General features: G+C 41.1%; 1 protein-coding gene and 1 long non-coding RNA gene across 2 annotated transcripts in view; one reads left to right on the top strand and one right to left on the bottom strand.

Annotated features, from left to right (window-relative positions):
• C7H10orf90 (chromosome 7 C10orf90 homolog) overlaps nt 1-24,986 on the top strand; it is a 92,846-nt gene that overhangs the window by 64,449 nt on the left and 3,411 nt on the right. The window contains exons 4-7 of the mRNA XM_074959169.1: nt 444-737; nt 4,207-4,400; nt 5,472-5,673; nt 23,603-23,666. Of these exons, the coding sequence (XP_074815270.1) occupies nt 444-737; nt 4,207-4,400; nt 5,472-5,673; nt 23,603-23,666 (754 nt within the window). The remainder of the gene's footprint in view (nt 1-443; nt 738-4,206; nt 4,401-5,471; nt 5,674-23,602; nt 23,667-24,986) is intronic.
• LOC141991102 (uncharacterized) overlaps nt 23,590-24,986 on the bottom strand; it is a 35,742-nt gene continuing 34,345 nt past the window's right edge. Inside the window, exon 6 of the long non-coding RNA XR_012640333.1 lies at nt 23,590-24,512. This is a non-coding gene — a long non-coding RNA (uncharacterized LOC141991102). The remainder of the gene's footprint in view (nt 24,513-24,986) is intronic.

The raw sequence follows: 24,986 nt of genomic DNA on the forward strand, positions 1-24,986 counted from the left end.
CCTTTGCAATAATTTTTCTTCACAGTTTTTTTTAAGACACAGATAACATTGCATTCCAAACAATCTGCATCCCAGTGGCAGTAATGCATTGGTATTTGTATCAAATCTGAAGTTTCTAATTTATAATTGCAGGCAGTTGTATTAGGAATAAGGATAACATGCTGAAAAGCAATTTATGGAACAGGGAACTGAGGAAGCTAATGATCTCACACACTGCTTTCTTATGGCCGTGGTACATCATCCCCGTTGCAAAGTTATATGGTGATGTTAATTATTATATTATTAATTAATGAATTATTAATTTGATGAAAACATTACTTGTGAAGTAGCAAACTGCATTAAAAAGACGCTCGCAAAAATATCGTTTTCAGTAGCTGTTAGTGTGAAATGGGCTCTTTTCCCCAGGTGCTTCTTCCATTTGCTTTTACTTTATTTTTTTATAGGAATGCAAACTTTGTCTGGAAACCACAGGAGGCAGTACACTAAAGACAAGTACAATGCAACTGCTCCTGCTTCCCTTATGGAGCGAGCTCCCAAAGATGAATTCAGGGCTGATGTTGGTGGCTCTTTGAAAGACAGAGATCCATCCAAAGGCACTTCAAAGTCCAAAGAGAGTCGAGCACAAAGCTTTCTGAAACCAAAAATCTCTGTGTCTGATTGTGTATGTGATATAAAGGCCTTATCAAAAACTGCACTGGAAGAAAATGATATCCACAGGAAAAATCAGTTCCCAAAAGGTAAGCTGTAAATCTTGTCTTGGATCTTAGGAATGCAATTTCAGTGTTCAAACGAGGTGAGACTTAAAGGTATAAGTGAAATAATACAAAGTCTATCCATAGTTGTGTAGTTTTCAAAACTGTATAAGAGTTATTTGGTGACAGGTCACTTCACATAATTGATCTGTATAAACACTGTACATTGCCGAGGTCTACAGAGACCAAAAAGGAAAAGGTAAAGCCAGTGCCTTTATAAATAGATTACACACACAAATAACTACCTTTAAAATGTTACGTTCGTAGAGTCAAGCACTGAAAAGGAAATGCCAGAATTCAGGTTGTCCTTGCAATCTTGATTTGGCCCCCTTGTTTTAATTACATGATCACATACTGTTTTTTCCACAGGACCCTTGCCTCGTTCAGCATGCAATCTCAGCATGGAAACACTGCCTAGAAAATTTCAGCCCAAGTAGCTGAAATAGGAACATTGCCAGCAGATCAAGGGAAGTGATTATTTCCCTGTATTCGGCACTGGTGAGGCTACACCTGGAGTATTGTGTCCAGTTTTGGTCCCCACAGTACAGAAGAAATGTGGACAAATTGGAGAGAGTCCAGCGGAGGGCAACGAAAATGATTAGGGGGCTGGGGCACATGATTTACGAGGAGAGGCTGAGGGAACTTGGGTTATGTAGTCTGCAGAAGAGAAGAGTGAGGGGGGGATTTGATAGCCACCTTCAACTACCTGAAGGGGGGTTCCAAAGAGGATGGAGCTGGACTGTTCTCAGGCTAGGCCGGTATCAAGCAGAGTGCCCCAAGGGTCAGTCCTGGGGCCAGTTTTGTTCAACATCTTTATTAATGATCTGGATGATGGGATGGATTGCACCCTCAGCAAGTTCACAGATGACACTAAGCTGGTGGAAGAGGTAGATATGCTGGAGGGTAGGGATAGGGTCCAGAGTGACCTAGACAAATTGGAGGATTGGGCCAAAAGAAATCTGATGAGGTTCAACAAGGACAAGTGCAAAGTCCTTAGGACAGAAGAATCCCATGCACCGCTACAGGCTGGGGACCGACTGGCTAAGCAGCAGTTCTGCAGAAAAGGACCTGGGGATTACAGTGGACCAGAAGCTGGATATGAGTCAGGGATGTGCCCTTGTTGCCAAGAAGGCTAATGGCATATTGGGCTGCATTAGTAGGAGCATTGCCAGCAGATTGAGGGAAGTGATTAGTCCCCTCTATTCGGCACTGGTGAGGCCACATCTGGTGTATTGCATCCAGTTTTGGACCCCCCGCTACAGAAAGGATGTGGACAAATTGGAGAGAGTCTAGCGGAGGGCAACGAAAATGATTAGGGGGCTGGGGCATATGACTTACAAGATGAGGTTGAGGGAACTGGGGTTATTTAGTCTGCAGAAGAGAAGAGTGAGGGGGGATTTGATAGCAGCCTTCAACTACCTGAAGGGGGGTTCCAAAGAGGATGGAGCTCGGCTGTTCACAGTGGTGGCAGATGACAGAACAAGGACCAATGGTCTCACGTTGCTGTGGGGGAGATCTAGGTTGGATATTAGGAAGCACTATTTCGCTAGGAGGGAGGTGAAGCACTGGAATGGGTTACCGAAGGAGGTGGTGGAATCTCCATCCTTAGAGGTTTTTAAGGCCCAGCTTGAGAAAGCCCAGGCTGGGATGATTTAGTTGGTGTTGGTCCTGCTTTGAGCAGGGGATTGGACTAGATGACCTCCTGAGACTCTTCCAATCCTAATATTCTATGTTTCTAAGTCTGGCAAAAGGTATAAGAAACTGAAAACAGGGTTTTATAGTGGGAAGTGATGGGCAACCTTAATGATATGCAGCACTACATGCCATGCCTAAAATACTGCCATCTTACAGAATATATCTATGTATTTTCTGTTTTTCAAAATGTAAATACATCCTTTTCATGTCATTATATTAAAACACATATTTTCTTAGGGTTCAGTTCCCGCACAAAGGTTTTACCTCCATACACATTCATATATCTATAACTGAGATGACCCCAAGGGGCCAAAATCACCCTGGGAGAGACACCAGAGTTGAATTTGGCTCTAATATCTATTGGTTTCTAAGAAATTACTCCAGGGATGATTTGGCCCAAGGCACTATGAAGAAATATACTGGTTTTGCTATGATAGTAGCAATTCAACCTATTTTTCCTTATAATTTATGACTGAATAAAACTATAGTATATAACACCTGTTTAACTGACAGAGGACACAATTTTCAAATATCAGTACCTAAAGTTAAATCTATTTTAATCCACCAACTAAAAGTGACCTGATTTTGCAGATTTGCTGAACATTCACAAATCCCATTGAAGCAATAGGCGATTAGCATCTTTGAAAATAAGACCCCTTTATTTAGGGGCTTAACTTCAGGTATATCAGTTTCAAAACTTTGCCCAAAAGAAATAAAGCAAACCACTAATATGAGAGGGGAAATGTATCAGAAACCTTTTTAAGACATGTGTCAAATAACTTAGATAATTTTGATTTTTTTTCAAGTACAGCATAATGTTTATAGTATGTCACGAGGGAAAATATTTTCAGTTTACTGCAACCAATCAATTGAAGCAAACAGCAATGGGCTTTATTTCCAGATATAAAAATCTCAGAAATCGTACTGTTTGGCATGAGAGATGCAGTTAGTGTTGCTGTTTTAGAGCAGTGCATATGGGGATTGTTCAGAAGTTAATTTGTTAGTCTGGACTAATTCTGCATTTTAAATCAGAGGCATGTCAACTATTTTGAAAAGGTGTCTTTTACATTTTGGGCACAGGTCTTCTTTTGGATCTACATTATGCAGGAAATATTGATTATAAAAGAGCAATAGAGCATGATCATAAATGAGGAAAATCTTTTTAAAAGTCTGATTACAGGACCTATTGGATTAAGTCCAGTTATAATGAATTGCTGTAATGTGTTTTACCTTTTCTTTATTAGCATTTCATATAATCACACCAAAATAGGCCTAATGAATGCCCAGGAACAATACAAAGAAGGAAAACCAATATATTAGAAATTAAAAAACAATACCAATTCTCATTAAAGCCTCAGTTTGGTGAGAGAGAAGTGATATGTGATTAAGTTCCATAGCAGTTTATTATTTTCCATTGTCAGTGCAATAATTTTAAACGATCTCAAAGTCTGTGAGTTGCAGTGCAATAATATTGCTTCATATAAAGTCAGTGTGTTATGGAGGTATCTTGCTTTTCAGGAAGCAAACACCAAACAGATCTAAATATCAAAATGGTATATTTACACTTAATTGTGAAGACTTGCTTAATATGAAAGATACTTCTATGTCACAGGGCAGTGACTAGCACCTATGATTAATGAGGCCTATTATTAACACCTTGGCATTCTTATTTCAGAAATTGTCCTCCATGTCTAATGATGTACGGAATCCAATCAAAAATTAACCACGCACCCTTAATGAACTTTTAAATCTCTCTAAGGTGATTACAAATTCTGTGGTTCAGTTGACAAAATAAAGGATTGTAAGAAGAGCGACAAACAAGAGACGGCCAGCAGGGTAACAACCTCCGCAGCTCACTCACCAGATGTTACTCATGAGAAACAAGAAGCATTCACACAGCCAGAAATCTATGCTGTGCCTGAGAAAATTCCATCCAGCCTACTGTCTCTAAGGGTAAAATATCAAATGTTTCTCTACTGTTAATTCTGGGACTGATTTTTCATGAATGCTGGTTCCTTCCTGGGAACTCACCAAGGGCAGAAGTTCACCATTTGTTCTGTGTTCCTTTTTCACTTAAGTGTTTGTCACTTGCATCTGCTGTTGAATTATTCACAGGACCATCTTGTCGGACTGCAAAAGATACGCAGTACAACTGGTTGCATCTAGAACAAATGCCATCTCCACTGCTTCAGAAGCCAATGGAGTGATGATAAGAGCTGGGAGCTCAGTGTTCATAAAGAGACAGTTTCCATATGCTCTAGAACTGCTCCTCAACCCTTCATGAGCCTGGGCATAATTTACACAAATCCTAAAATGACACTACTCAAGCACAACTCTTAGCAGTAATTATTAGTACATGCTAGCTGTAATGTAAATTCTTATTGGCATTCAGGAAGATGCAGTGCTTGGGCAGAGGCAGCAGCCATGGCAGGAAGGGTAACAGGGAGTGAACTCCTGGCCAGACTCCCACCAGGCCCTGAAAACTGTCTCATCTATTGCAATAAGCTACCCCAGCCCCCTTTCTCCCCCATGACTCAGTCTCATTGGTTGAGCAGGGCTGCTTAGGCTATGGTGCTTCCTAAACATGTCACTGACAGCAGTTTATTTTCTTCGTGTATCATCTGTGAATGAGTTTTCAAGAAGATTTAAATATAAGGAAAGTTTGTGAGCTGCTAGTGACAAGCTGTTTCTGCGCTGTTGTTTTTTTTGAGAAACATTGAACAAAAAGTCAGAATCTTAAATCAGGATAATTTCATAAAAATCTGAAACTCAAAAACAGTTTAATACACTTACTTCAAATTTGGCAGCAATATTCCCCTTTGCCTTTAGAATAAATCTGGCAATATTCAAGGCAAATCAGTTTTCCAAGCTAAAGTTAGAGGGGAGCAAATACAAGGTTGTTACCTTAACTGTTGAGATGCATTGACTTCTCCATGATAATCCTTTACTAAATCATATTTGATGAGCGTCTCAATGTTTTGTATTCCTTATTCTAAAATGAAATGTTTTGACTGGTTTTTTTAGGAGGCTCTGGAAGTCCATAAACCTCAGTTTATTTCTCGTTCACAAGAACGGTTGAAAAAACTTGAACACATGGCACAACTGAGGAAAACCCAGCAGAGTGACACTCCAGAAAAGCAAGAAGGAGCTCTTCTTCCTCGCAAACTTTCCTCAGCATCCATTTCTAACAAAAAGAAGCAATATACCGTTCCTCACCCTCTCAGTGGTAAGATGAATTGTGATTGTTGCATCAACATCAGGTTTGTAACTGGATTTGAAATCTCAGCATGAATGCAGTATTTCTACATTAACTTTGGTGAGAATCAGACACAACTGTCAACACGCCAACCTCTATTCTAATGTTCTAAACAGAAGCTGTGCTAGGATGCAGAGGGAGAGAGAGAACAGTTTTAGGGACTGTGACACGGATTATTTAGGCACCTGACTCCCATTGAAATCACCCGTGGCCTTATCAAAACCTTGGAAATTAACCAGTTATGAGGTTACATCGATATACCATGGTGCTACTCAGATGCTACAGAGATGAGCACATGGGAGACAGACTGGTGGATCAATACACCTTAAAACTGGCCACTTTCCTAAGAATAAACCTGGATATGCAAGAGAAGTGGAGAGGTTCTTAGCCCTAGTGAGTAACACACTGAATTGTTTTGGTGTGTGCAGTAGCTGTATGCCTGATAGACCTCATTGCTCAGATCACAGAGGTGTCCAGATAAATGACAACAAACCACATTACGTAAAACTTTTACTTTTGGACTTTCTTAGCTTCATCATCCATGTTTTTCTTTATTAATACCATTCACAAAAGAAAAGTGTGTGCTTAAATTTCAGATGTATTTACATGGATAGCATTCCTCTTTATATTTTTAAGTTCAGTTAAATCTGCAGGCTTCTGAAACCACAGGTTTATACCAAAAAACTAAAACAACGGAAGGCCTCATTAAACAAGTACACAATAAGAAGCTTGTCCTCAGCTATTCTGCTGACAAAGCATTAAAAAGCAAAAATGCAGTTGTTTTTCTTACATGCTAAATTAGCTAGTAGACCACATGCTTGAATGATCTCTTACTGTAGTGTTCATGCCACTGTTTTGAAAGGGACTCTGTTTTCTTTTAAAGTTATAGTTGGACCAGTATGTTGGCAGCAGTGCTGTGCGCTGGGCCAGCAGAGACTCAGGTATGTAACCTCCAGTCCTCTGCTCCCCAGCTACTGAATACCAAACTCATTCCAGGAATGACATGCTTGATACTCAAATGGTGTGACAGGGAGGAAATTAGACGTTTCCTCCCAATTGCTTATGAATGAGAGGCCTTGGAAGAGATGGCAAGTTCTGGTTCTCCAACAAGAGGCAAACTCCTGCACTGAGAATTAGCAGGAGGTTTAATTCAAGTTTTGATGGAGTAGTGGGGAGATGAAAATCCCAGAAAGATAGTTGCAAGGTGCTCACTCGTTCAGTCCCAGATTGGCAGAAGCCTTAGGGGGATTTGACTTTCATCTGAACACAGCTGCCACTAAAGTTTTCACTTTGCAGGCCAAGTAGAAATTAGTAGATTTCCATGGCTCAGCTTTTTCTCCTCTTCCCCCGCCGTCTCTTGGTAGTTGGAGTATTGAACCTGTTCTCAGACTCCTGGTGCCTTAAATGCACAACAATAAAGCTTTAAAACAAAATGTAGGGTGTTCTATAGTTTTCAAGGTTACAGCCATTCTATCCTCAACCCCAAGTGGCATTGTTAGTGCTAATGCATTTTGGATCATTGCTTTGGGGAATCCTAATTCCTGGTGCTATTTAATGTATAGTATAATACAGTCCATTCTACCTTGGCTGTAAAACTGGTATATAGATTATTGCTTCACAGTTCAATAGATGTAAAAACAAAAGCCAAAGAATACTTTAAAAAGGTGAATAAAATTAATTCCCCCATCCAATTAATCAGGTTCATGTATTTACTTGTTGCGAAATCCTGACCCCATTGAAGTCAATGGCAAAACTCCCAGAAATTCACCCTTGGAGATTGTGATGCCATAAACCTACTGGTTTCCCAGTCCAAGGAAGGCAAGACCTGGATTTGTAATGTAAAAAACAAGAATGAATTACATGGTTGTGGCTGTATGGGTTTTTGTTTGGTTGGTTGTATTTGTTTGGGGAGGCAGTATTTGGATGGTATTGGAGGGGAACATAGGATGTGGGATATCAGGTTTTTGTCATACATCTTGGAGAAGAAGCAAAAAAAAAAAAAAGACACAACTCAATGTTTTCCCTTTTTTAGGTCATGTTAAAGGCCCCCAAGTCCAACTATACAAAGATTTTCTGAAATAAAAATGAAAAATTTAATCTCTTTCTCCTTGAATGATTATTAAATATTAATTTATATGCTTGTTCAATGAGAAAAACGGAATATTGAAAAACATTCATTAATGGCTCAAGTAAATGGCTGTTTCCATTTCTTATTGGTTAGTTATTAAAGATAAATGTGTCTAAAGAGGAGCTTTTGTTCCCATAACTCATCTGCCACAACTTGTTACTCATAGAAAGTCTCATTGGATTTTCTGTTTGTGATATCTTGTCATTCTTATCATGACAGAAATAGTCACATATCTGCCATAGTAAATTAGCGTATGGATAAATAGTAAATTTTAGGTGTCTGACTAAGCATAAATATGTAGGCTACAGATAAGAAATTGTTTACTAAATTGGTAATGACCAAGTAAAACTTTTTAAAAACGACTTTGTTTACTTATTCAATTAAACACAGCCACAACAAAAAAGAGAACTTGGGAAGTATACAAATACACTGAGCATACTTAATCTGTATTGAGTTGTGACCATGGGCATTTTGAACCTTCTACTGATGGTGGCTATTAGGCAGAGCCTCCTGTCGTTAATGGTATTAGCAGTGCAGGCAGAGGCCTTTCTAGTAATAGGCAAACTTTGCAGCTGCCCAGGGGCAGCAGATTTCTGGTAGAAGCAGCACAGCAGACTGGTTTATTGGAGGAGATAAATTAGGGTGGGGTGAATTGCAGAACGATCTAACTGGTCTGTGTGGACCTGGCTGGCACTAACTAAAAGGTACCTACTGCCGGCTCATATAGTCCACAGGACTACATCAATGTGTACTAGATACCTTTTAGTTCACTGCAGCAGGGTGCACATAGGCCAGTTAGAGCACTACACATTAGAGTGCTTTGCAATTCACACCCCCATAGACCCTGCCTCTAGGCAGCTGCCTCCTTAAGAAATAGCTGCTTAGTTTGCCTATAGCAAGAGGGGCCTCTGGGTGAGAAGTACAGGGGCTGGAGAACTGTAGCACAAAGCGGCCAGTGTGGCACTGTGTCTCTCGCCTCTCCCTGATCCTATCATCTCCCCTTTCCCCTTTTTGCTTCTGGACACAAATATGAGTACTGTTCTGTACTCAAATGTTGAAAAAAGCAGGCAGCTGTCTGGAGCTGTAAATTACCATCCATCTGGGGATGGGGAGAAAGGGAGGTTCTGATGCGCTCGAGTCAAACGGGGGAGCCTGGGACCAGGCCTTTAAATGGTAGGCTGAAATGACAAAACATGCCCCCCCGGAGTTGGGGTGACCTGGAGCAGAGAGGAAAAGGGGAGTCCTGCAGCAGTCTGACTCTGGGGTATCAGAGGAGACCCAATCTTGCTCCTATTGGCAGGAGAGGAGAGAGCTGCTGACTAACCCCCTTAGCTCAAAAAGAAAAGGAGTACTTGTAAGCTTTCGATGAAGTGAGCTGTAGCTCACAAAAGCTTATGCTCAAATAAATTGGTTAGTCTCTAAGGTGCCACAAGTCCTCCTTTTCTTTTTGCGGATACAGACTAACACGGCTGCTACTCTGAAATCCCTGAGCTCAGTTTAAGCTCCACAGTTTGCTACCTGTTTGCAAGCACCAAGCTCCTCATACCACTGGCTGGGAGGGACAGCGGGTCCCAGTGGAGGGGAGTAACAGGGAGCAGGGTTCCCACTAGTGGCCGCAGATGCACCTGAGGTGGTGACACCTGTTACTCAGGAGTGATTCATTGCCTGGAGGGTAGTGGGGTGTGTGTCTGAGAACGAAGATGAATGTGTTTGCAAGTTTGTGTTCAGGCACGTGTGTGTGTGTGTGTGTGTGTGTGTAAAAGTAAATTGAAATGGTAGCACCAAATCCATCCAAAGGCAAATGCCCTGGGCAGGTGGCCAGGGGAGGTGGGGAACTGTCCCCCATGTGGACTTGGGACTCTTGCTGACTCCATACTGCCAGGGCCCCACCAATGAATATTTTATTTAAAAATAAATATTTTAATTCCTGGTGACTATGGCTGAGCACTGAATGCTGCATGAGACAGAGCCCGGCAGCTAGGAACCCGCCAGCTCCCCTTCCAGCTTTTCCACCTACCCCGTTTGCCTTGCAGCTTCCCTATACTTCTCTTTCTTCCCCTGCCTCTCTCCTGCCACCTCCAGCCCCTCATTCCTCACCTTGTGATCATTCTTTGCTCACCCATTCATCCCAGTTGGCTGGTGCTGCCAGCTCCGCAGCAGGCAAATGCTTGCACAGCACCTCATACCCCCTAGAATCAAACGTGCTGCCAACCAGGCAGGCCAGTGTTCCCAGCGCATGGAGCCCAGGCTGCCAAGGGCCAACTGGGGAACAAGCAGAAAGTTAAGGCTGACTGTCATCAGAGTCTGGAAGTGTGGGCGTGGCCACCAGTGTGTTGAGGGCTAGTCTGTCCCTGCCCTCAGCCCGAGCGTGAGTTGGTGACCAGCTGAGCTGACTGGAGTGGGTGACTGGGGCAGGTAAGGCATCTCCAGGACCTGCCCAACTGCATGGGGTATATATAGCAGGCAGAGACAAAGGGCAGGGCAAAGCAGGCTATCTGGGGGGTTGGGAGGGAAAGACCTAGGGCTACCAGGGGAAGGCGGGTGGTCCAGGAGTTGGGTGGAGGGGCTGTGCAGGGCAGTGCGTCTCAGTGCTGAATCCTGACCCCACCGAGCCTAAACCACCAGAGGGTGGGAGTGTGATCCCTGCTGGTGAACTGTTCCTCAAAGCAGGCAATAAGGGGGTCAGCCTGGCTCAAAGTCTTCAGCTCCACTGTCATTTGGCAGAGCCCCCAAATTCTGATCACTCCAGCCCTCCACTCAGTCCTAGGTCCAGTGTTGGGCAGAAACGGCTGTCTCTTTGTACCCCGCACAGGAGCATGGGCCAATTGTTCTATGTGGGAGCAGCCTGCGGTGCGTATCCCTGCTGATAAATTATAGAACAACTTGACTCAGAATTAAGTACACTTGTGCTGAAGGGCTAAGCCAGCTGTACACTCCCGAGCATGGGAGAGGAGCCTCTCAGTGAGACCGCATTGGTAACAAATGGCTACGGAGTGCAGGCTGCATTGGTAACAAATGGCCCCAGATTCCAGCAGGCTGTCGGAGTGCATTTGTGCGTGTGTGTGTGTGTGTGTGCGTGTGTGTGTGCGCGTGCATGCCTGGTTCCATTCCACACTTCTGTTCCATGGCTGTGCTGCAATAAGATTTGATAGTCTGCAGTAGGCAGAGGAGCAGCACACTGAAGTTTTGCATAGTGCATCAGCTTGTCTTGAGTAGCCTTTGAGTGCAGGATCCTTATTTAGAAGGTTGTGGAAGAGTTATTGTCCTGCATTAATACTATATAATCTAGCAGATGTATATGAAAGTTTAAAGGTTTGCTTTTAAAACAATTTGAGGCTTTTTAAAGATATTTAATACAATATTAAAATAGAACGGAGATGGATCCATAGGCTGTTTTGGGGATTTCAACCAATTCACATTCATTTTAGTGGGAAATGGCATCTGAATCCCCTAGGTAGCTTCAGAAATCCCAGCTGTAGTCTCCAACACAGTTCTCTCATGCTTCTAGTACAGTGTGCTCAAATGATGTCACTTTGCAACAGAATGCCTGGAAGTCAGTCAGTTCAGAAAAGGTGACATCATATGACTAATACATAAAGCTGGCTTTCCCCTTTACATGCTCGTGAGCCTGAGGCCAACCCAAAATGCAAGCTGCTCAGATAACGGTAAGTCATCTTAGTTACCTGCAAAGCATCATGCAGAAATCTGATCCTACGTAAAGAATAATATACTCTGGCAATGGGAATATTTATTGTGAACTTAGGTCTTGACAGGTAAATAAGGGAAGAAAAATTTTCAAATTATTTTGTATTAAAATGTAAGTGTGCTTGTTTCAGAGTGTAAACTCGTTTTAGGGTTGTAAGCTCATTGGGGGCAAGGGTGGTCATTTACTATACCTTTGTATGGTTTCAGAGTGGTAGCTGTGTTAGTCTGTATCAGCAAAAACAACGAGGAGTCCTTGTGGTACCTTAGAGACTAACAAATTTATTTGGGCATAAGCTTTCGTGGGCTAGAACCCACTTCATTCGGTGCCACAAGGACTCCTCATTGTTATATCTTTGTATGGCACCCACCACCATAGGAACCTAACCTGCTTTGAGGCCTCTCTGCACTATCACAATATAACTGTTAGTTTATTATTTATTATTATTACTTGTTATTTATGGGCCATATTTTCAAAAGTGCTAAGTTCTTCGAAAGTCTGATTCTGTGGGAGACATTTTAAAAGGCAAAAATGACAATTATGTGCCCAATGGTCATTAAAAGTTAATGGGAATTGTGCACTTAACTGAGATTTTGACTGCAAAAATTTCTTAGTCTAATCCGGTATATTCTGTTAAAAAGCTGGGACGTTAAAGTGTTTTTTTGTTTGTCTTTTTTTTTTTTTTTTTAACAAATGCACTGAATTTCCTTTTTAGTGCACAAGTCCTTTGGACGGCTGCTCCGTTCTTTTATATTAGCACTGGCTGCTCCATTAGGTTAGCAAAGGCAGTAGCCTTGTAACCTCACTTCCATTCTCTCTGCTGATCTAAAAGGAATGCTACAGCTTTTAAGCTTCTTCTCCCCGTATCACTGGAGATGAGAATGAATATCCTGCTGCAAAAATTCCAGACCTTGGTATCCCTGAACTGTGAAACAGGTTAAATTAGTATCCATGCAAGTGTTCATTACCCTGAAGTCCACAGGGCACTTAGCAAGGGCAGTGCCATTATCAAACACTAAGAACTATTGGAATAAAGAAAATAACATGGCAAGGGTTAAACAGCTAATTCTTAACCTCTAAACTAGCATCTTCTGGGGCCATTTTCACAACAGCTGAGGGAAAACTGCAGGGACTCTGCCAAATCCGGCTTGTCTGCACGTTTCTTGGTCTCTGGGGAACAGTATGTTCTTTCAAAACAATAGACATAAAAACAGCATTAGAAAAACAGAGAACCCTAGAGAATAGAATGATGAGATGAAAACCAGGTTAAAGCATATACTGTATTTTTTTAATAGGGTCCATAGGCTTCAGAGTATGGTCTTTTGATTGCCTCTTTAGCCTGAGAATGATGATTTACACTCTTTCCTCCTTTCCTGGGGTCTTTGTAACCATGTCAAACACACAGCTCCTTTTCAGCATATCATCAATGGTAATTCATGCATTTGCCAGCAACAGTTTTTGTAAGGGCAACTTGACTAGCAGGCATGACTTCCACTGGCCAGGACATAAGTGACCCCGGGGATAGGTTCTGAAACTCTCTCTGGCTGGGCAGCACAGCATCCTTATTATACTCCTGGGCTACTTACAGTGAGTAAACTTGCGGGTGTTACCCTATGACTGGAGAATTGTTAGCATAGTTCCTATTTTTTAGAAAGGGGGAAAAGTGATGCGGGAAATTACAGGCCTGTTAGTTTGCTCTCGGTTGTATGCAAGGTTTTGGAACAAATTTTGAAAGAGAAAGTAGTTAAGGACATAGAGGTAATTGGGAAAAAATACATCATCGTTTTACAAAAGGTAGATGATGCCAGACCAACCTAACCACCTCCTTTGAGATAACTGATTTTTTTTAGACAAAGGAAATGCAGTAGGTCTAATCTACCTGGATTTCAGTAAGGCATTTGATACAGTTCTGCATGGGAAATTATTAGTTAAATTGGAGAAGATGGGGATTAATAGGAGAATTGAAAGGTGGATAAGGAACTGGTTAAAGGGGAGACTACAACAGGTCATACTGAGAGGTGAACTGTCACGCTGTAGTAGAATTCCACAAGGATTTGTCTTGGGATCAACCTTATTTAACATTTTTATTAATGACCTTGGAACAAAAAGTGGGAATGTTCTAATAAAATTTGAGGATGGCACAAAGTTGGGAGGTATAGCCAGTACAGAGGAGGACCGGAATATCATAGAAGAAGATCTGGGTGACCTTGTAAACTGGAGTAATAGAAATGGGATGAAATGTAATAGTGCACTTAAGGACCAACAACAAGAATTTTTGCTCTAAGCTGGGAACTTATCAGTTGGAAGTGACAGAGGAGGAAAAAGACCTGGGTGTATTGGTTGATCACAGGATAATTACGAGCTGCCAAGGTGAGGCACCATGAAAAAGGCTAATGCAAACGTAGGGTGCATCAGGAGAGATATTTCCAGGGTTAGTAATATTATACAAGGCACTAGTGAGACCTTGTGTGGAATACTGTGTTACTGGAGGTCAGACTAGATGATCATGATGGTCCCTTCTGTCCCCAAAGTCTGAGTCTCTTTAGTCTATCCACTGCAAATCCCAGCAGCCACTACTTCATCAATCTTTTTTTCTCCTTCTAATTCACATCTAGCTTCTAGTAATTTGACAGATGATTTTATCCAAAAGGTTTTAAAAACTGTGATTGAGATGCTGTTTGTCCTGTTGGCTTGAACAAATCTGTATGCTGTTGCACTGAAATTGCTCCTAGATAAGCAGGGTCTACACCTATTTCACCATGAAGAACACATACTTTTTATCTTAATGTTGCTGTGAAAAAGAAACAATGGGCATTTAGAGACATCTCTTTAACATCACTTTAACAGAATGAAGTGTGTTTATTGAGAATATAGGATTGTTAGATCACACATAATCTTCAAACCATTTTGCCCATGTTGTTATAACTTTACTGTTTCTCGCAAAGGAGAAAGATTGGTATCCAATATCATTTCCATATAAATACCAACATCTGTGCAGCTTCCCTGTACCTTCTCATCTTCAAAAACAAGTTGTTTACCATTTCTAATTGTAATTCATGAACAGAATTTCACAAAATGCCCGAAGTAATGTTACAAAAATGTGAATGTTTATCCATCAGAAGATTTTATCATCACAAGTACATTTCTGAGGCAAACAACCTACAACTCTTTTACTAGCCTTTGTACTGTGCACTGTGTACTGTTAAATTTCTAGAGTGCTAATTATTCCAAGAAACACTATTCTGCTGTTGACTATGTCAAACAAATTAGAGATCCCACTGTGATGAACTGAATGGAAACAATGTTCAAATAACTGGATTTAAATCTCAAAAACCATGATGTAATTACTTTAGTGACTAGACGACCAGCTGTTTATAGGCCTTTAAATCCTCCTAATGAACAGCTTTGTGATCGTAGTGTACATAAGCACTTTTAGAGGGTTTTTTTTTTAATTCACAAGAACATATTTTTATACCCTCTATTTTCCTTTCCTTTTGGGAGACTGTTTACTGGAAACAGCAATATAGGAAATCATAAAGTTACCATCCACCCCCTCAATAGATGTCTGCTGATTTCTCCTGATTTATATTAATATCCAGCAGTCAGCCTCAAATTCTCTATCTTCAAAAGTATTTTGGAAGCAAATGCATGGAACACCTCCTGAACTGTGTTCAAAGTGACTGTAGAAAACAGGCTTTTTCCTTTGGGCTGTCCTGAGAAAAACTGTGTAGACCTGATTCTCATTTAGATTATAGGTTTAATAGGGAATGTGGACAACGGCAATCAGAGAATATGGACCAAAAAACAAACAAACCCACAACCAACCAATCACACAGCTGTTATAATGCAGCCTGCCTGCCTTCAGGTGGCCTTGGTGGTTGATTAAATGTTTGCAGCCACATTTCCATTGCAAGTTGTATATTACTCCCATTTTGACAAGACTCTGATTTTTTCCCCCCAGACATTATTCATTGCTAGCAACAGCATCACTCACACTGTTGGCACCTTGCTAGTAGTTTGGAGCCAAAAGTGATGAATACAGATGAGGGTATGCTCAGGAAAATCTAATTGAGAACAGCAGCCACCTATTTTTGTTATTATTTTATTAACCATGTTTATTATGGTAATGCCTGTGGGCCAAGCAAGACTAGGGCTCCATTGTGCTAGGCACTGTACAAACACAGCCCCCAAGAGCTAACAATGTAAATAGACAAGGCAGACACAGAGTATGGGAGGGGGTAGAACACACAAGCAGAGTGAACAATGGGATGGTGACACACATGTTAGTTCCACATTTAGGGGAGGGAAGAGGGGATAAGCTGCATGAAAAGACAAGTGAAGGTAGAGGGGATTGAAGGGAGTGGGTGAGAGGGACAGGGCAGGGGAGAAGAGAGTAAGAGGGGCAGATGGGCAGTGAAGCTAAGGTGAAAAGGCTGTGAGGGAGGGGAAGGGAGAGGGTTGGAGCAAACAGCCAATCAGCATAGGTCAGAGAAAGTCCAGTCAAAACTGTAGAAAGTTCTCTGAATGTCCAAAGATCCCTGCTCTGGCTGCTTCTGCAGCTGTTCCTTCTGGCTTGTTCCTCTCTGCAGTTTCTCCTCAACCCCACATGGGGGAGGAGGAGAGAGACATGCTTGGGTCCTAGTGCCCCAGAGTGCTATACTGTACAAGACAATTGTTATTCCAAAGTTTTCTGACCTATGGGTTAAGCCCTCCAGAAGATCTTGAATGACAGAAAAGTAAATTTGGACAAGGGACTGAATTCATCCCTGGTGTGACTTCACTGAAGTTACACTAGGGATGAATTTGGTCCAGTAGCTTTTAGCCTTACACTGGCACTATCTGGATTTCATAAACAAACTTGTCAGGTTTTATAGGTTTCAGAGTAGCAGCCGTGTTAGTCTGTATTCGCAAAAAGAAAAGGAGTACAAGTGGCACCTAAGAGACTAACCAATTTATTTGAGCATAAGGTTTCATGAGCTACAGCTCACTTCATCGGATGCATCACGAAAGCTTATGCTCAAATAAATTGGTTAGTCGCTAAGGTGCCACTAGTACTCCTTTTCTTTTTAGGTTTTATGGGATAACTGGTGAAGTCTCCCATTGTTGGACCTGTCATGTTAAGAAAGGCCCGTGAGGATGGATATCCAGAGCACAGATCAAATTTGTACAGGGGGAAATGATTAACAAGGGGTGAAGAAGCAGAGAATCAGGCTTACACACTTTAACTTACACCTTCTTCTGGCCCTTTGCCATATAAGTTACAGCAATTTAGGACAGATTCTCCACTGTCACCAGATCAAAATGGTAGCATGTTACTCCTACACTTCATCCATTCTGCACTGATGTAAATGACCACACGAGCTGCACAACAGAAGATAATCAGGCCCTTAGACTCTCTTCTACTTCTTTAGGGTTTGTTTTGACTAGGATAAAAAGTGTGCTGGTAGAATGTGTTCTAAGGGTGTAGACTTAAACATGAGGTAGCTGGTTGAGTTGAAACTTAAGCAGGAGCTCATGTTAATGTATCCACCATGTTGTCCACACTAGACCTTTAGAATGTGTTAGTTAGCATGCATTAGCTAACATGTTCTTACAACACTCCTTTAAATCCTGGTCAAGAAAAAACCCTTTAACTTCCTTGCACAGCTGACCGGCATATAACATACGGCACATCTGAATTTGGCTACTCTGAAAACACCACAGGGAAAAATTCTTCCCTCAGTTAGCAGCGTGGCATGGGTGTCACTAAGCAGAATTTGGCCCATGTATTCAGTTTATGTTCAGGGTTAATTTTCTTTTTAAAATGGACACACAGACTAATGATTTAAAAATGCAGTAGCCATGAAGTCTGTATGTACTCAACGGCATCTCTGCAATAGACAGCATAGTGCAGTGCCAGACATTAAAACAAATATTCTGCAGTGCATGTTTGCTGCTGAAGTTTTAAAGAAAGTCAAACCACTGAACTGGTGGAAGTAATTGGCTAATTTGTCAGTCAGTTTGTGTGTTTGGTAGATTCCTGTTTAAGCTGAATGGGAGAGAAGCCCATGAGTATAACTACCTGCAAGTGCAACACCAAAAGTGCAAGTGCTTCTCTTTCTAGTGGCTGGCAAGATACAGTGCAGGGTCACGTTCTAGCTGTGTTCCCATTTTTAGGGCTCCCACTCCTAAGTGGAAGGCACATCCATGTACCAGTTGGCAGAAACTAGCCCACCGAACATTTTGTCTCTCTTTATTTCAGTGGCTCCGTGATTTATTTCTACGTTGGAAGCCAAGGAACCTATTCCTACTCTTCTCATTCCTAAGCTATCTGTCCTCTGTCTAAACATTTAATAGCTTCCCAGCCAGGAAATGTATTTTTCTTCTAAACCATCTCTGGGGTTAGCATTAGCATGTGTTAAAATATATTGATGATGATGAGCTATTTATCTTGGTTAGCAACTTCAAGACCTTGGTGTGGCTTCCTCACCCCATTAAAGGAATGTCACAAATAAATCACTGCTATGCATGGTATTGTTATAAATACCAGTATCTCAGCAGCCTTACAGGATTTGAATAAAACATGGATGAAACATCTCATAGTAACTTTTTTTTCTGTGGAATTTCTCAGCAAAAACCCTGAGTAGCTGTCAATCTTAGAACTCAGTACTTTTCCCTGCTTCGAATATTTTTCACATTAAAAATCAAAGCTATGAATTTGATGCTGAATTGTAATAATCTAACAAATGTAATTTAGAAGGTGGTCTATTGTCATCTTGGTGCATTGTCTACTTTATGCCTTAGTCTGATCTTCGCTCAATAGGGATGTTAATTCAGGTTTTGATTATGCATTTGGTCCGCTATTATAATTCTTAGCATGGTGGCCCTTTTGAAGAGCCAGCATTGCAGACTTCCACTTGGAACTGTATTTTGCTGCTTGGATGTTAACAATAATTAAGTACTATGCACATATTATTTTTACTCTATAATTTGCATTGGCTTTTCATTTCCTTTTTAAACGATTTTAAGATTTTCTCCTGGTGCAATCCCCCAAGGTTTCACCTTTTTGTAAAGCCATATTTTATTTTAAGTTATTTTTTTATCTTGAGTATTGCCCTGAGAGACGCTATGTGACTGGGTATTGCATGGTTTGCCTATGACATTGAATTATAAGTCTTACGGCTGTTCTCTTATACAGCAGATATTTTTTATAAGCAAGGTAGTTTTTTTTTTTTAATTTTCCAGGGAAGATTTTTCAGGATTCACCCTTTTATTCTTCCTCTAGAAGCCTCTACCATGGCAACCTCTCTTTCCTGCCAAGGTGTGCTGGCTGTGTCTTGTTCCAGTGCCCTTCAAGACAGCTCCTAGGTCAGCTGGAATTATTGCTCTAGAGCAATAGAAGGCACATGCTACAGTTGCAGTCCTGCTTCCTGCCTCTATGGTAATTCTCTGTATTTAAACATGGAGGCCATTTTGTCACATTGACGTGTGGTAAAATTAGAGAATAGTCTCAACCTATTATTAAGAAGTCACAGAAAAGTCATGGCCCTGCATTTCAGAGCACACCCTCTTGTACCCTGTTTATTCCCAGCATTATATGCTGAGGCACTGAGGAATAGTTTACTCCTTTCCTCAAGAGTCCCTGAAGAAGACGCCTTATCCCCCACTACTTGAGCAGGTGGGCAGCCTTATTCTCCATGTCCATCTCTGTCCTGCTGGTGGCCCTGCTTCTCTGCAAAGAAGCAGCTTGGTGCTGGCTTGACCTCCCAGTTCAAGCTGCAGCTCTTCTGCCATTTCATAACCGGAGGGAATAGTATGTAAATAGCATTTGCGGAGAAATCTTATGTAGGCTGGGGGACATGTGTGGCTGGACTAGACACATAAATATGAGTCCCAGCCTAACCTCATCTCCCAGCTGCAGGAAATTCTCCTCCTCTTCTTGCAATTACTGACCAACCATCCCTTGGAAATTAGCCAGTCCTTAGGTGAAACCTACCTGGAGATTAACTGCTTTCGGAAGAGATGAAGCCAGCTGCTGTTGTCTTCACTGCACTCCAGGGCGGGGAGCCCAAAGCTCGTGGCAGGAGTCTGATTAGTCTGAAGCCAGCTGACGTTTCTTCACTGTGTTCCATGAGTGGGAATCTGGAGGGAAGCCTTTCCAGCTTGCTGGCTGGAAATGTCACTAACATAGCTTTTTATTAAAAAAGTAAAACCTTTTAAGAGATTATTTTTGTCCCAGCAGTCCCAGCTGTGAAAAAATCACTGCTCTCCAGACAAAAAATTAGAGGTTTCCGCAAATGCTAATCTTGATGTATAGGGAGTTATGTGAGCAAATGCTCTGTGCACACAAATGACATTATTCATCTTATCAGTCCAAATCCACTGCTTGCCCCAAGCCGAATTTGAGTTCAGGAAGGCTCAGTGTAGGACTATCAAGGCCACTGCTGGGGCTACTGGCTCACCCTCACTCCTCCCCGGCTGTCTCCTGCTCTGCACAGGAATGTGGAGGGAATACTCCTGGAGCTGGACTCTATGCTGGGCAGGGGTATGAATCCTATATACTGGATCCCCACATCTTAGTTCTGTGCAACCACAGAGGAGGGGAGTTTGTCCTTTATTTTTAAATATCTGATCAGCCAAATTCTTAGTTCTGCTGTGTTCCTTTGCACCCTTCCATTGCAAAGGGGCTGTTAAGCTGACTTAACAAGATCCCAGAGGATTAATGTGACCTTCTGCAGGTTAGAGGATGTGGCTTAGGGAAAGGAGGAGAGGCAGCTTTAGGGATCCCTGGCTGCCAGAACTGGCCTCTTGTGACCTTAGGCAGCTGGATGCATTTTAGAGCATCAGTGAGGCAGCTCTAAGGTACATGAGGAGCCGAAGTGGCCCCACTTAACTTTGCAGCCTCCATCCTGTGCCAAGCTTTGCTTGGTCATACCAGACAATGTGTCCTCATATGTATGGGGGGATATTGTTTGTTTAAAGTTTGTAATACAATATGATTAAGTTTAGTTAAAATTTGGCTAAATTATAGGTTTCTTTGCCAGTTATAAAGCATTTGAAAAAGGGTTAATCCTCAAACATAGAGGAGTTTCTTTTTGCACAACTTTCATTCTGAAAACTGTATCAGCTCAGGCGGGAAATTGCTGAACGGTTCCTTCCACTGTAATTCAAATATGTGAATGACAGTGCTCTTAAAGACAAGTTCCTTTTTTCCTCAGTAAACTGAATGTAATTGAGATGCTGGGTGTGGCCCCTTTAAATGGCTCTAGGCTGTTTGGTTGCCAGGGGCAACCTCCATAAATACCAGTGAAACATATGTGGTGTCTTAAAAAGCTGGGAGCAGAATGTGAAGGGGGAAGGTCTGTACTCAGGGCAGTGGATACAGGCTCAGCTCTGAGCTGACCTGTGTGTCAAGTAGTTCTGGAACTTAATATTTATTTCTTCATCTTCAATATTATTTTCTCTTATTTGTAGTGAGACAAAAGAAAGGCACATTTGTCACTCACTGTGAAATATACTGTCTTCTACATTCCTTTGATATGCAGTGGTATTAAGTAATATGCATGTGTTTATCATAAAAAAATAAAGCTAGCTTTGATGACAAAACACTGAGAACATAGGGCCCCTGGATCTGTATCCCTCTAAGTGGTCCAGTAAACTTGCATTACTGAAACCACCCTGACCCAGGGTGGATAAAAATCAGTGATTTTTTTTATTTATTTTGGATTTTTTTGATAAAATGCTTTTTGAGGAAAAAACCTAAAGATAGTTTTAATTAAGATACATTATTGCTCAAAGATATCTCATCATGGAATATGGATTATAAATTCCAATTCTATAGTATGAGACAATATATTCATGTAATGTTTAAGAAAAGTTTTGTAAATGAGTTCCAATAGTTCATGGATTAGGGACTCAATCTTATGGGGGTCCACAGGCTTCTGTATAGATTATTTAGGTTAATCTTTCTATCTAACCAATGGGACCCAGTGCTCAGTCAAGAAGATACCATCAGAGATGCTTAGTTTTGCAGTTGTCAGACTGTGGATGTGTGGCTCCAGAGGTAACGTGCTTGTTAACAGCAAAAATGTTTTAAAATAATAGAGCGGTGAGAAATAACAGACCTCAACTCTATTGTCCCTCTGCAAATTTGTGTACAGAGAGTCAATCCCTTACCTCTCTCTAAAAATGCAAAGTTTCAAAAAGTTAAATGAGTAGAAGATTGTTGGGGGTGGAATAGATCTGGACAAGGAGAAGAAGTCTGGAGATAAATGTGAGAAGCGAGGGACATATGCTTGTTTTGTTAAAATATTATATGTTTGCTGTTGAAGAAAAAAAATCCAGAATACTTAACACTGTTGTTTTAGTTAAATAAAACAATTTAAATGTCTGCTGATGTTCTCCTTCTAATACAGCATGGCAAGAAAATCCTCCAAATATTAATTATTAACCTGTTTAATTGGAGGGAGATAGTTCACTTCCCAATGACTTCATAAATATCTGCTTCAATTACCTTTGGTAAATGAAATAACCAAACAATCGTTCATTTTCTGATATAGCTGTAAAACTAATCTGAAAAAAGTTTTCAAAATGAATCACTGTTTAAAAATGTATAGTGTACACCTTCTAAAAATGAAACCTACATCTGTCTTTGAGTTGTGAAGAATATGTATTAAAGGTTATAACAACCAACAAGAATGCACTTTTATGTAGAAAACCATGATTAATTGAGTCTTCCTGACTAGTGATTTAAATCAAATCCACCTGCCATGACCCTGCTAGTAAATACCCTGTGATGGTCTTTTTTTAAAAAAACAAAAAAACACATGGGTCCAAGGCCCAGTGAGGATCTAGAAACTCATGATATGAGGACCCAGCTTTTCAATGATATGTAGCAATGTTTTCTGATGATAATTTGTAAAATATTGGGTTTTCAATTTTAATTATTTGGATTATACTCTGCTTTGTTTACTGTGTCCTGTACTTTTATAATAGTCTTGTGTAATGTTTGCCTTTTCTCCTGACCCATCCACTCTTCCAATACAATCCTTAAAATACATTCCCACTGCAGTCCTTCCTCTCATTCCCCTGTAAACACATTCACACTCCTGCAGTAGATGTAAGGTCTTCACCCTCAAATCATGAACCAATTCCTGATACAAGTGGGATGACTACTCAGCCACCCTGCTACTAAAAGCCTGGGGGATAGCAGAGTTATTATAAAATTGTAACACATATGTACAACAGGGCAGAATTTAAAGTTGCTGTCAACCGGCAGGACTCAGGAGCAGGGAAGGTGTCTGGGTTAAATTGTCTACCTTTACTTTGCATTAATAAGAGTTTATGAAAGAAGAATATAAAAATTACCTATCTTAGGAATCAAAAACTAACCATTTTGATCCATAATTATTTCCCCTTGGCCAAGGAAGTGCTGGCTGAGGTTGTTGTGAGAGTTTCTTCATATCTTGTCAGCAAAGACTACTGAGCCTGATTCTCCACTGCCTTGTGCAGTTATTTACACCTGTGCAAAGTGGATGTAAAATTCTGTCAAATCAGAATTGCACCCCCTGGGCCAAGTTTCTGCAGGTGTAAATCAGTTGACACCGGCAGAGGATCTCACCCACTTTGCAAAAATGTTATTTACTACAGAAGATGCAAGGCAGTGGAGAATCAGTCACTTGTGCTCTCCAATGGCAGGAAAGAATGACAGAAAAATAGGTCATCTTATGCCAGACTAATCATCAGCTGGTTCATGGCTTGAATTGGAGGTATGCACTGCTGCTTGTGACCGTGACAAAAGTTATATGCATTTAAAATAAATGAACCATGTAATGAGACTGGTGGCAAGAGGTCTTATCCATCCTTCCCACTCTAAAGGGCAGCTTAAGGGTCTGATTCAACTCAAGATGAAGTCATCAGGAGTCTTTCCTTAGACTTCAATGCAAGCTGGATCAGGCAGTAGGTCAGCAATGATTTAATCAGAAATACCACCATGTGAATTAATTAGGGAAAGCAGTGCTGTTATTGTTTCATTAAAACATGCTAAATAAAGATTCCTCAGAAATTAACTATATGTTTCTTTTATTGAGATAACCTGTTCAAACCAAAGGAAAGGTTCATTTCGGAGAAGGAGATGCACATGAGATCTAAAAGGTACAACACATTTCAGTTTAGAATTCACTGATTCCCTGGGATCCAGTGCCAAGACTTTGCACTTCCTAATTAGCATCATAATATTGAGTTTGTGGTACATCATGCCTTGTGCAATATGCACAAACATGGACAATGTTCTTCCCCCTAAAATGACTTGAGTGAATAGGGGCTGTAGCCCTACTTAGTGAATGGTCTGGAGCTGTACTGTCCTAGCAGAAGCAACAGGAGGCTCTCCCCTGCAGGGAGAAACAATGCTTCTGGGGGCTGTTATGAGCACTGAGGGAGAGGGAAGAGAGAACACACCCCCTATTATCCCCCTTTATGGAGTGCAGCTTACATTGCCTTGGATGGACACCAGTTCTTCTGCCCAGTGTGTGTAGGTCTTGGTTCTGCCTCCTCACACCCCTTTTTGGGGTGTCTAGTGCCCTGGAGGTGATGGCAGGGAGCATCCCTGCACTCAGAGAGCATAGGGAATGCATTTATGGCTGGCCTCTGCGGAGGGGTATAATTTGGGAGGCTTCTGTCTTTGTTTTGTGGCCCATAATGCTCCACTTGCTCTTACATGTTATCTGATGATCTTTAGTAATTTACTAAATGTTATTTCTTCAAATCTATTCATTAACAACATTTTAGAGATTTGTGATAATATTGTGCATTAATTGTAGCCCTCAAAATATACCAGAAGTTTCAGCTCTGTAATACATAATTTCACTTCTCACAATCCCACCTATGTGGAAAGTCCAAAAGCACAATGAAGTTTGCACCACATCCTTCTGAATATTCCTTTGGGGGCTCTTATTCTGCAGGCTGTTTTCTCCATCTTCTGCCATACTTGTTGTTATTCATCTATCATAAAAAATCCAGTGCATTTTCTTGTTAACAGCAGAAGTTAACTTCTTAGATAAGCACTGAATGTGAATAAGGAATCTTTTTCTCCAGTAGTGAGAATTGTCTTTCTGCAGAAGAGTATAGGTCAAGATTTAATAGTGACTAGTGATTTTGGAGGCCCAATTTGAGGCACCTTAAAAGGACCTGATTTTCACTTATTCATCCTGTGAAAACTAGGCCTCTTTAAGGTGTATTAAGTTGTGCACCCAAAAGTTGAAGGCAGAGTCACTAATTTTTTAAAATCTTGACCACAGCACATATCCCAGCAAAGACTGCAATTTATTAGATACTTTGGGGTCTGATCCTCCATTGCCTTGCACCTTATATAGTCATTTACAACAACAAAAAATGCAAAAAGTGATGTCAAGGAGTTTTTCTGAATGTAACCTAATGTCACAGAGATCAGAATCTGTCCCACTGTCCTTAAAAATA

This window comes from Natator depressus, chromosome 7 (genome assembly GCF_965152275.1).
Source record: "Natator depressus isolate rNatDep1 chromosome 7, rNatDep2.hap1, whole genome shotgun sequence".
In the NCBI taxonomy this organism is placed as follows: domain Eukaryota; kingdom Metazoa; phylum Chordata; order Testudines; family Cheloniidae; genus Natator; species Natator depressus.